Here is a 13,501-nt window from a genome sequence, read left to right on the forward strand (position 1 = left end):
ATTTTTTATGTGGGACGTGTATGTGTACAAAAAATTGCAAATGGCGAACCAAGCGCGTAGCAGTTAGTCTTGGGAATTACATGATTTTTCTATTTTTTAGGTGTTACAAAGGCTTAGATTTAGTTACAGAATGCTTTATTTAGAAGATTTTCTTGAAGGTAGGATGGATATAGTATAATTTGATCTGAGTATACAACGCGAAGCATTCAATTTTCAAAACGCCCTAATTATTATGTAAGCATATTTATTTGGAGTTGCTTTCACTATAACAGCGTTCAAATCGGTTGGGACAGTAACTCCACAGGTTTACTGTGATATCCATGTACACTGTATTTTGTGTGAGATGAACTAGTAGTTGGTTAGTTATTTTTATATTTACAGTGATTGAAAACTTACCTATGGAAATGCGTGAGCGGTTTACAGACATGAGAGAAGCAGACTTGGAAGTGCAGAGTGAGTTACCATAGCCAGCACCTAATATTTACCATTTCCAGCCAATTCATATATATAGCACAAATTGTCGTTAATAGTTATTTATTATAATTAGTTACTGGGTTCTTTTCTGCTTTTGTTATAGATACAACAGACAACCTTGAAGAAAAAACTAAAACATTTTTTAAAAAATGTACTCAAAGTTCTGTGAAAAAAGAGTGGAAAGATGATCAATTCAGGAAAATCAAAGAGGTATATTTTTCCATTCACTCCACGCTTGAGTTCTGTAAATGGGTGGCGTATTTATGAGCTAGGGATAATTTTTGCTGTTTTTCAAGATTGCTAGCATTATAAACATCAGCTGAAAAAGTAGGCCTACTAGTTAATACAAAATGTACTTATAGCCATTAATATTGTTGATGCTGACTAATAAATACTATCTCGGCAGATCAAATATGCTGACTATTGACAAGTGTGTTTTTACACCAATTTTGAAACTAAAGATAATTAATAAAATTTGTAGTCTTTGTGCCAACTTGCTGCAGATTACACACTAAAATTATCTGATCATGCTCTTTGCTTGCGCTAAATTACAAGTAGTAAAATATTGGCAATAGAAGTATTTGACAAGTGTTGACAAGTGTTCCATGCAATTCTGTAAACATTTGGAAGACTCAGTGCCATTCCGCATCAATAGGCAATTTACTGGAAAGATTTTTTCAAATCTTGTAGATGAGAAGTATTTGCCTAACTAGTTAGCAAATATGATTACTGGATTGCAGTAAATATTGATAAAGGCAAATATATTGGCCTTAATAATGTTATGGCTGATAACAGATAAATATGCTAAAGCTGGAGTAAGCTGTTAATTTTAACATCTTTGTGAATAGGTTACTTACAAAGGATCATAAAAGTTTGTTTGGTGATAAGAATATTTGAGAGGTAGTCAAATAGGCTAACATATCACATGACTAACTCTGTTCCAGGCCATGATTATGATAAACTATCTTGTGTACAAGTTAACACTATGAAAATTTCCAATCTTATTATCTAAGCTTACAGACAGCTTGATCTAACATTGAAGAGCACAACCTATCTGCTTTTCTTATCTTTTCAAATTTACTGTGTTTCTGGAAAGAGAATTAGAGTTAAATTATCAATTGAAGTAGCTCTGTGTATATTGTCCTTATAATGACTGCGGCATAGCAATTGAGGTGAATAGCTTGCTCATTGTATAGCTGTTGGTTTATCATTCATGTAAACTAATATTTACATACGTAAGTAATCCAGCCCATGCTCACGTGCTCTATATAAATCATAAATTATACTACCGTATTAACATCTAAATTATGTTTGAAGGAATATAAGAAAGCAGTCGAACAAACAGATGAAAAGGTTCAGCTTGCTAGTCAAATATATGAAATGGTAGGTTTCAGTCTATGTTTTACTCTTCGTTTTGTGTTTATATTGTTTATGTTAATGTACTTACATATGTTTCATTTTACAATTGTTTTTCTTGTGAGCTACTACTCTCTATCAAATAGCTACTAGCATATCTAATAGTCAGTATGATCTATGTTCTCCCCATTTAGAGACTTGTACCCCTATATTTGTACAGGCATTCCAACTGTTCTATAAATATTTAACTTCACCGCTGTTTGTACTATACCACTGCTACGTACAACACTAACTACTAGAAACAGAGAGGTTACAATTCCAAACTTACTTTTGTACCATCTTAACATACTATAAAACTAGCTTTTACCTGACTTGCCAAATTTTAGCCTTTTTTTGACAACCAGGCAGGCTCATTGAAAAATGTGAATATTGCAATGATATCTGTTTTGAAGATTTTCCATATTTCACTGAAATTTCACATGAAATCTTATCAAGATTTAATCTGTCATTTTGATAGATGAAGATAACTAGTATTATTACTGTTATTATTATTACTTTTTCTATCTCTAGTACAACTAGTTACACTCTCTTGCAATTCTCATGTTATCTTGACCATTTATAAACAGTTATTTAAATCAATAAAATGATAATTAGGCAATGTTCATCATTTGCAGGTCGATCGCCATCTCAGGAAGTTGGATGTCGAACTAAGCAAATTCAAAATGGAGCTAGAGGCAGACAATGCAGGTATCACCGAGCTATTAGAGAAACGTAAGTTTATGAGTTACGAAAATAGAATGTGATACTAAAATGCACTTGGCAGTTCCTCAAAGATCGAGTTGGTATCCGCTTCGCTTGCTTCAAGCAGAGACTGCGCGTTTGTAAGAGCATTGTCACACAAACAATGTCTCTGTGATCTTGGCTGGACATGTCTTAGCTCAGGGACAAAAGAACCTCTGCAACTGGTTACATGCATGGCTGCAGAGAGAGATGTACAGTAAAAGGCCCTTTCTGTCATCATTAGTGACTGTTTTCAGGGATTCAACTTCAACCTATTGTTCACAGATCAGGCACTCTAGACCTCTAGCTGACAGCAATTATAGCTAGAGTGTAATTAGTGCATTTTCCCATTCGTTAAAATTACAAGATGCAAGCTAAATTTGAGAGTTGTCCTAACCTGTTCAATATTAAATAAACTCAAAATTTATAATTTAACATTTGAGGAGCTGCTGTTTTATTGTGCTTTGATTGCATATTATTACCTATTCCTTACCGGTTCCAGGGTCTCTTGAACTTGATGTAGAGCCTAAAGAGAACATTGCTCCTCGTGAAAGTAAGTATGGTTACTTGAACAAGACAAGTTTGCATATTTCACATTTAAACATATTTATGCTGGGAAGAATTGTGGGAGCATATATGACACTGTATGCTACAAATAGGAGCATATATGAAACTGTATACTACTAGTGGGAGCATATATGAAGCTGTATACTACAAGTGAGAGCATATATGAAACTGTATACTACAAGTAGGAGCATATATGAAACTGTATACTACAAGTGGGAGCATATATGAAACTGTATACTACAAGTGGGAGCATATATGAAACTGAATGCTACAAGTGGGAGCATATATGAAACTGTATGTTACAAGTAGGAGCATATATGAAACTGTATGCTACAAGTGGGAGCATATATGAAACTGTATACTACAAGTAGGAGCATATATGAAACTGTATACTACAAGTAGGAGCATATATGAAACTGTATACTACAAGTGGGAGCATATATGAAACTGTATACTACAAGTGGGAGCATATATGAAACTGTATACTACAAGTAGGAGCATATATGAAACTGTATGCTACAAGTGGGAGTATATATAAAACTGTATGCTACAAGCTCAGGGCAAATTAATGATTGACTGTATATCTGAGCAGTAGTGAAAATGAAATCTGTACTCTCATTGGCAGCATTAAAGCTCTGCAATGAATATAAAAAGCTGTGAAGTAATCTATGCTTTTAAGTCAATTTCATGTGTCTGGTTCATATCAGTTTTTGATGAGATGAAGGCTTATTGCTTGACAGTGTTGCTATCAATATTGTGCCTCCTTAAGATGTCAAGGTGAATGAATTCTGTCAAAAGTTGTACAATTTTAATACAAATTCACTGTTATTTGTGATAAATAATAGTTGTTTCAACAAAATTCTGGCAAATGGTTTTTTGTGTAGGAAACTGTTGGCTTTCTTCGATTCAACTTGATGTTGATACAAATTGCTCTATCAATTTTTAACTTGAAGTCATAAAATGATTAGTGACCCTACCCTGTTTCAATTCAAAGGTTCAAGTCTATGTTTTATAGATGAGTTCAAAACTGTTAGAATCTAATTCTCTTTCTCATGGCTGAATCCACACATACTCATTGAGATTAAAATAAACTATCTCAGAAAGCGCACTGTCTTTATGCATAAAGGTCATGTAAATAGCCCTTATACATCAAAGTCATGTAAATAGCCCTTATGCATCAAGGTCATGTAAATAGCCCTTATGCACCAAGGTCATGTAAATAGCCCTTATACATCAAGGTCATGTAAATAGCCCTTATGCATCAAGGTCATGTAAATAGCCCTTATGCATCAAGGCCATGTAAATAACCCTTATGCATCAAGGTCATGTAAATAGCCCTTATACATCAAAGTCATGTAAATAGCTCTTATGCATCAAGGTCATGTAAATAGCCCTTATGTATCAAGGTCATGTAAATAGCCCTTATGCATCAAGGTCATGTAAATAGCCCTTATGCATCAAGGTCATGTAAATAGCCGTTATGCACCAAGGTCATGTAAATAGCCCTTATGCATCAAGGTCATGTAAATAGCCCTTATGCATCAAGGCCATGTAAATAGACCTTATGCATCAAGGTCATGTAAATAGCCCTTATGCATCAAAGTCATGTAAATAGCCCTTATGCATCAAGGCCATGTAAATAGACCTTATGCATCAAGGTCATGTAAATAGCCCTTATACATCAAAGTCATGTAAATAGACCTTATGCATCAAGGTCATGTAAATAGCCCTTATGCATCAAGGTCATGTAAATAGCCCTTATGCATCAAGGTCATGTAAATAGCCCTTATGCACCAAGGTCATGTAAATAGCCCTTATGCATCAAGGTCATGTAAATAGACCTTATGCATCAAAGTCATGTAAATAGCCCTTATGCATCAAGGCCATGTAAATAGACCTTATGCATCAAGGTCATGTAAATAGCCCTTATACATCAAGGTCATGTAAATAGCCCTTATGCATCAAGGTCATGTAAATAGCCCTTATGCATCAAGGCCATGTAAATAACCCTTATGCATCAAGGTCATGTAAATAGCCCTTATACATCAAAGTCATGTAAATAGCTCTTATGCATCAAGGTCATGTAAATAGCCCTTATGTATCAAGGTCATGTAAATAGCCCTTATGCATCAAGGTCATGTAAATAGCCCTTATGCATCAAGGTCATGTAAATAGCCGTTATGCACCAAGGTCATGTAAATAGCCCTTATGCATCAAGGTCATGTAAATAGCCCTTATGCATCAAGGCCATGTAAATAGACCTTATGCATCAAGGTCATGTAAATAGCCCTTATGCATCAAAGTCATGTAAATAGCCCTTATGCATCAAGGCCATGTAAATAGACCTTATGCATCAAGGTCATGTAAATAGCCCTTATACATCAAAGTCATGTAAATAGACCTTATGCATCAAGGTCATGTAAATAGCCCTTATGCATCAAGGTCATGTAAATAGCCCTTATGCATCAAGGTCATGTAAATAGCCCTTATGCACCAAGGTCATGTAAATAGCCCTTATGCATCAAGGTCATGTAAATAGCCCTTATGCATCAAAGTCATGTAAATAGCCCTTATGCATCAAGGCCATGTAAATAGACCTTATGCATCAAGGTCATGTAAATAGCCCTTATACACCAAGGTCATGTAAATAGCCCTTATGCATCAAAGTCATGTAAATAGCCCCTATGCATCAAGGACATGTAAATAGACCTTATGCATCAATGTCATGTAAATAGCCCTTATACATCAAGGTCGTGTAAATAGCCCTTATACATCAAGGTCATGTAAATAGCCCTTATGCATCAAAGTCATGTAAATAGCCCTTATGCATCAAGGCCATGTAAATAGACCTTATGCATCAAGGTCATGTAAATAGCTTTTATACACCAAGGTCATGTAAATAGCCCTTATGCATCAAGGTCATGTAAATAGCCCTTATGCATCAAAGTCATGTAAATAGCCCTTATGCATCAAGGCCATGTAAATAGACCTTATGCATCAAGGTCATGTAAATAGCCCTTATACATCAAAGTTATGTAAATAGCTCTTATGCATCAAGGTCATGTAAATAGCCCTTATGCATCAAGGTCATGTAAATAGCCCTTATGCATCAAGGTCATGTAAATAGCCCTTATGCACCAAGGTCATGTAAATAGCCCTTATGCATCAAGGTCATGTAAATAGCCCTTATGCATCAAAGTCATGTAAATAGCTTTTATACATCAAGGTCATGTAAATAGCCCTTATGCACCAAGGTCATGTAAATAGCCCTTATGCATCAAGGTCATGTAAATAGCCCTCATGCATCAAGGTCATGTAATTAGCCCTTATGCATCAAGGTCATGTAAATAGCCCTCATGCATCAAGGTCATGTAAATAGCCGTTATGCACCGAGGTCATGTAAATAGCTTTTATGCATCAAGGTCATGTAAATAGCCCTTATGCACCAAGGTCATGTAAATAGCCCTTATACATCAAAGTCATGTAAATAGCTCTTATGCATCAAGGTCATGTAAATAGCCCTTATGCATCAAGGTCATGTAAATAGCCCTTATACATCAAGGTCATGTAAATCGCCCTCATGCATCAATGTCATGTAAATAGCCCTTATGCATCAAGGTCATGTAAATAGCCCTTATACATCAAAGTCATGTAAATAGCCCTTATGCATCAAGGTCATGTAATTAGCCCTTATGCATCAAGGTCATGTAATTAGCCCTTATGCATCAAGGTCATGTAATTAGCCCTCATGCATCAAGGTCATGTAAATAGCCCTTATGCATCAAGGTCATGTAAATAGTGATATTTGTAGATGGTAATGTACCACCAACTGGATTTATATGTTTTTCACCTTAAAATTTTATTGTTCATTTTCTCTACAGGGACGTGTGTTGATCGAGAATTGCTGTTACGATATCTACTCATAATGCCCACAAGTTTTGCAGAAATAAAAATATCATACAGATAAAATGTCTTAAGATTGATTGCATTCTTGGTTGGTTGGGATTTTGTAGAAAGAAAGAATTTGTCCCACCACAACGCTATTGATTGGTTGGGATTTTGTAGAAAGAAAGAATTTGTCCCACCACAACGCTATTGATTGGTTGGTTGGGATTTTGTAGAAAGAAAGAATTTGTCCCACCACAACGCCATTGAAGTTAAGAAGCAGGCAATGAGAATTCCAACAACTATCAAACACGAAGTTGCACCTGAGATAACAGAAGTAGTGGCAGAGGAAACTGTCGACTACAGTGAACCAAACAGTCCCGGATCTCTATCCAATCATTCAAATTCTTTAAGCTATACTTTAGGTAATTGGTTTAATCCCATTTCTCATCTCGTTATGAAACTGAGCTAATGTACACACGCAAAATGTCCATGAAGAGGCATTTTACGGGCGTTTCAGGTTATCTTGCAGTTGGAGGGTGGAAGGAAATGATTAATGATATTCTTGTCAGTGGACAGATTTGCCAAATGAAATGTAGATATTTTTGCACACTGCAGGCATGGCTATCGCTAGTGTGTAGGCACATCCTTCTGATAGATCCATGACTTTCATTAGCAGACTTCACCCTAGTTGTTAAATAGCAATAGCGTGGCCATCTCATGGAAACCTAGATTGTGTGGTATTGATAGTGGACTGACTACTCTGCTATTAGTGACCATCTCATGGAAACCTGGATTGTCTGGTATTGATAGTGGACTACTCTGCTATTAGTGACCATCTCATGGAAACCTGGATTGTGTGGTATTGATAGTGGACTACTCTGCTATTAGGGACCATCTCATGGAAACCTGGATTGTGTGGTATTGATAATGGACTACTCTGCTATTAGTGACCATCTCATGGAAACCTGGATTGTGTGGTATTGATAGTGGACTACTCTGCTATTAGTGACTATCTCATGGAAACCTGGATTGTGTGGTATTGATAGTGGACTACTCTGCTATCAGTGACCATCTCATGGAAACCTGAATTGTGTGGTATTGATAGTGGACTACTCTGCTATTAGTGACCATCTCATGGAAACCTGGATTGTGTGGTATTGATAGTGGACTACTCTGCTATTAGCGACCATCTCATGGAAACCTGGATTGTGTGGTATTGATAGTGGACTACTCTGCTATTAGTGACCATCTCATGGAAACCTGGATTGTGTGGTATTGATAGTGGACTACTCTGCTATTAGTGACTATCTCATGGAAACCTGGATTGTGTGGTATTGATAGTGGACTACTCTGCTATCAGTGACCATCTCATGGAAACCTGGATTGTGTGGTATTGATAGTGGACTACTCTGCTATTAGTGACCATCTCATGGAAACCTGGATTGTGTGGTATTGATAGTGGACTACTCTGCTATTAGTGACCATCTCATGGAAACCTGGATTGTGTGGTATTGATAGTGGACTACTCTGCTATTAGTGACCATCTCATGGAAACCTAGATTGTGTGGTATTGATAGTGGACTGACTACTCTGCTATTAGTGATCATCTCATGGAAACCTGGATTGTGTGGTATTGATAGTGGACTACTCTGCTATCAGTGACCATTTCATGGAAACCTAGATTGTGTGGTAATGATAGTGGACTGACTACTCTGCTATTAGTGACCATCTCATGGAAACCTGGATTGTGTGGTATTGATAGTGGACTACTCCGCTATCAGTGACCATCTCATGGAAACCTGGATTGTGTTGTATTGATAGTGGACTACTCTGCTATCAGTGACCATCTCATGGAAACCTGGATTGTGTGGTATTTATGGTGGACTACTCTGCTATCAGTCACCACCATAGAGTTATCTTACCTTAGAGTGATAACAGTGCCTTCAACAACACGAGCGTTTCCAGTGCCAACAAGGAGTGTTTAGGCCACGCCCCTCTTTTATGCTGGTCAACCGTAGTGATTGACTAGAACTAGATCAATAACATCAGCCATGACAATGGTTAAACAATGATCATGAATTTCCACAGTTGAGATAGTAATTATTGCTCATATTAAAGAAATGATGATTATAGTTTATTACATTAATATATGCTTATGATTTAAAGCAATTCCATATCTACATGACTTGCAAAGGCACTGAATAGATAGTGTTAAGTGAGTTGATGCAGTCAATTACTCATAGATAATACAGAAAGTCATACTGGGGTTGTATTACATTGGTGTGATGGGAAGCTAATTGACTGCCATCAACTGGAAGTATTGACATCGTGTGGTGATAGAGTGATTAATTGACATCACAGTCCACAAACAGCCATTGCATGTAATATTAGATTTTAATACATATCAATCAAATACATAGACTAGCTTGAAGCAAGGATGTCCACTAGTTAGTGTACATCCTTGCTTGATGTAAACAAGCAAAAAGTTTGAAAGTTAGAGTGGCAAATGTTGTTATATGTTAAATAAAAATAAATTATACTAAATTATAATTATATAAAAATAAAATAGAGTCTTTTATTATCTTATTTATGAAATAATTTTTCATTGTAATCATAATTAAACAGATTATATTTAGCCATCACTTGCTAATTATTTTACATTTAAACACGCTTACAGTTTTATTTTTCTTCCTAATTTATTTCAACAAAACATTTCTTTCATGATATGAAATTTAAAAGTTGTAGTTGTTTGAAAAAGCTTGAAAACCTTTACAGTTGTTTTTATTTTCTCTCGTTTCTTCAATTATTTCAATTACACAAAACACTTCTCATGATATGTAGTTTGAAAGTTAGAATGGCAAATTTTGTAACATGTTAAATAAAAATAAATTATACTTAATTATACTAAATTATAATTATATAAAAATAAAATAGACTTTTTTATTGCTTTATTTATTAAATAATTTTTTATTGTAATCATAGCTAAACAGATTATATTTAGCCATTACTTGCTAATTATTTTACACTGAAACACATTTACAGTTTTATTTTTCTTAATTTATTTCAACAAAAAACTTCTTTCATGATATGAAATTTAATAGTTGTAGTTGTTTGAAAAAGCTTGAAAACCTTTACAGTTGTTTTCTTTTTCCTCTAAATTCATTTGAACTGCTTAAAAATATTTTCTCATGATATGAAGTTTAAAAGTTAGAATGGTAAATGTTGTATACGGTATGTTATATAAAAATAAATTTTCTGTCCAAAGACTTTTTTATTACTCGGGCAACATCGGATAGTACAGCTCATAGTTGATGGCAGTCGATTAGCTTCCCATACCACTAATGTAATTCAACCCCAGTATGACTATCTGTCTTATCTATGAGTAACTGATTGCATTAACTCACTTACTTAACACTATCTATTCAGTGCCTTTGCAAGTCATGTAGGTATGGAATTGCTTTAAATAGTAAGCATATATTAGAGTAATAAACTATAATCATCATTTCTTTAATATGAACATTAATTACTATCTTAACCGTGGAAATTCATCATCCATGTTTAACCATTCTCATGGCTGATGTTATTGATCTAGTCAATCACTACGATTGACTAGATCTGATACACCCGCAGGCACCCATTAGCTAATAGAAATTAAACTATTTATGTATATACTACAAAACTAGAATGTATGGTGAATCAGAGTGTCCCGGGTTTGCAACCCGAGTTGATAAACCGAGTTATATTTACAAACACGAGTTTGTAAATATGTATAACTCGAGTTGTAAACACAACTCGAGTTCATCGGGGTTAAAACCCAGCCCGAGTTCTTTGAACAGCAACCCGAGTTCAACAACTCGGTTTGAGAACATGAACCGCGAGGCACTGTGAGGCTCCATAGTATCTTGCTGATATCTGCTATCTGATAGCTGATATCAGTATCTGATATCTGTTTGTCTCTATTCTCAGGTACATCTGGAACACAGAGCACTGCAGCCATACGCGCTGCCGCGACACAGGCCATTGCTGCCACACAACAGATGATGCCTCATACAGGTAGACGGTCTACCAGTCTCAAGGCCAGTATTGAAGCCACTAAGAAGACTGATCAATGGCCAACCCTTTCCGAATCTCTGTCATCTAGCAGCCAATCTGCCGCTGACACATCACACAGGTCTCAGCGAGTAAAAAAGTATGTACACGTATATTCATAGTGCATACTGCTAAAGTTTCCCTTGCCAAATCTTACAGTTATGACCTTGGCTATTAGCTTACAGAAATGTTATAACTTGACCTTTGCTGTTAAATTAACTTGTACATGTATATTTACACTGATCTCAAGCTAAAATTCAAGTAATCAAGATGATACATTTAGTTTTGTTGGAAATAACTTTCAACGCCTTTCAAGGTTCGCCATGCATTCTAAAAATAGACCATGCTGCTTTACATACTTTTTCTCAAAACATTTTGATTCTAAAATCGAAGGAAATTTCTTTTTCTAATTTACTTTTTGTAATATTTATTGAATTAAAGATGATAGTTGTGGTTTTAGACACACACAAAAAGCTGAGGAGCTAATCAAGGCGCAGCAAGCCAAAAAACAGGCGCATCATCCGAGTTCTCAGAGCCAGTTAGGAACGGGACAAAGTCCTGGTGCTAATGCTGAGTCTACGGATGATGGCCAGGGTTCCTCTGACTGGGCATTTGATCCAAATGAACCTCGCTACTGTGTTTGCAACCAGGTGTCCTACGGAGAGATGGTGGGATGCGACAATGCTGACGTATGGCTTTTCTCTCTTGCGCATTATTTACTAATGAGTTTTTAACAACAACCTATCTTATTGATACATGTACACTGCAGACAACCTTTGATGTGCATCTGTTATAAAACATTACATATGTTATAGAACATTACATATGTTATAAAACATTACATCTGTTATAAAACATCACATCTGTTATGGAACATTACATATGTTATAGAACATTACATCTGTTATAGAACATTACATATGTTATAGAACATTACATCTGTTATAAAACATTACATATGTTATAGAACATTACATCTGTTATAGAACATTACGTATGTTATAGAACATTACATCTGTTATAGAACATTACATCTGTTATAGAACATCACATCTGTGTGTACACTTTCAGTCCAATATTTCAAGCAATAATATTTTTTGGTAATAAGTAGTAATAATTTCATTCAGTCTCCAATATTTAGCTAATGTATTTTTAAGGTTTCTGTAATTTTATGTAAGCATTTGTGAAGCTCTAACCATCTGTTTACTTGTTAAACTACAGTATGTGGAACTGTTGACACTGTGTAACTGGTACATGTAGCTCAATCCATTGTTGCTGTGTTTGTAGTGTACAATTGAATGGTTTCACTACGGCTGTGTTGGACTCACTTCGGCTCCAAAAGGGAAATGGTACTGTCCTTCGTGTCAATCTTCTATGAAAAGACGTGGTGGTCGGCGGTAGCGTTTACATTCTTTTTCATTGTCCTTGTGTCTATGTGACACTTCGTTACCATTGGACGGTTGTGTATAGACCACTCCTACCTGTTAATAAGGATTTTCTGTAAATATTTGAAGTAGGAAACACGTAGGTAACTGTAGACAATACTGAATAATTGTGTGCTGCTTGGAATGCGACCACAGAATTACTAACTCATAGGTGCTTTTTTCAGATACTTTTTTCACAAATATTGTATTGTTCTAGTGAATAAAGTTATATGATGATGACCAGTGAATGGTTTATGATATTATATTCAACTACAAAATATGCCCAAGCAGCCCAGCAGAACAATTGTTTGCATATTTCACTTGAAAAAACAATAAGATGCATTAATTTTACACAAAATCAGTTTTATGAACCAACTTATTAAATTTAACTTTAACTTAGCTTTAATCTATTGGTTGAATTGCGTGTCTTGGATTAATTTATTTTGTTTCTGGTGAGGTTGAGCGTTCAGCAAAACTGATATAGCGTCAACGCTCCTCCAATCTGAGAAACTTTCGGGTGCGGTGTGTGCAGACCTGCCAACCCTAGAGTGGGGAAAAGAGTGAGTCTATTTTGGGGGGCAATGAAAACGCAAGAATTTGATCAGCGGGGTAAATATGAATATTTATTCATAGCGTATAAAAACACCACAGCGGGCAGCGAAAGATAATATAACTCCATATGGAAACCACATGTCGTGGAGGTTATTAATAGATGCGCATGCCACAAATATGTTTATACACAGTTGTTTTTTAGTCGTAAGTATATGATTACTACTTTAAGATTGGGTCAAAAAACAGGTTTGCTTGGGTAAAAGGGGCAATTGCCTGACACGGGCGTGAGATGCGTGAGGCGTAGGGCAATTGCGTGAGTCTCACGCCCAATGCGTATGGTATGGGTGCGTGTATGAAACGGACCCCGAGTT

The 13,501-nt window shown here is 35.8% G+C and overlaps 1 protein-coding gene across 1 annotated transcript; it reads left to right on the top strand.

Annotated features, from left to right (window-relative positions):
* Nucleotides 1-28: 28 nt before the first annotated feature.
* LOC137393292 (inhibitor of growth protein 3-like) lies at nt 29-12,826 on the top strand. Its single transcript, XM_068079778.1, has 10 exons — nt 29-158; nt 382-453; nt 578-684; nt 1,792-1,857; nt 2,505-2,601; nt 3,113-3,163; nt 7,299-7,487; nt 11,032-11,254; nt 11,615-11,843; nt 12,442-12,826. Exons 1-10 carry the CDS (start codon nt 131-133, stop codon nt 12,553-12,555), a joined length of 1,176 nt encoding a protein of 391 aa, XP_067935879.1. The 5' UTR covers nt 29-130; the 3' UTR covers nt 12,556-12,826.
* The last annotated feature ends 675 nt before the right edge of the window (nt 12,827-13,501 follow it).

This window comes from Watersipora subatra, chromosome 4, assembly GCF_963576615.1.
Source record: "Watersipora subatra chromosome 4, tzWatSuba1.1, whole genome shotgun sequence".
NCBI lineage: Eukaryota > Metazoa > Bryozoa > Gymnolaemata > Cheilostomatida > Watersiporidae > Watersipora > Watersipora subatra.

Coding starts and splice junctions, on each gene's coding strand:
- LOC137393292 (XM_068079778.1), top strand. CDS start 131: ATGCTTTATTTAGAAGATTTTCTTGAAG. Junction 454..577: donor AGCAGACTTGGAAGTGCAGA/GTGAGTTACCAT, acceptor CTTTTGTTATAG/ATACAACAGACAACCTTGAA. Junction 3,164..7,298: donor GAACATTGCTCCTCGTGAAA/GTAAGTATGGTT, acceptor GGGATTTTGTAG/AAAGAAAGAATTTGTCCCAC.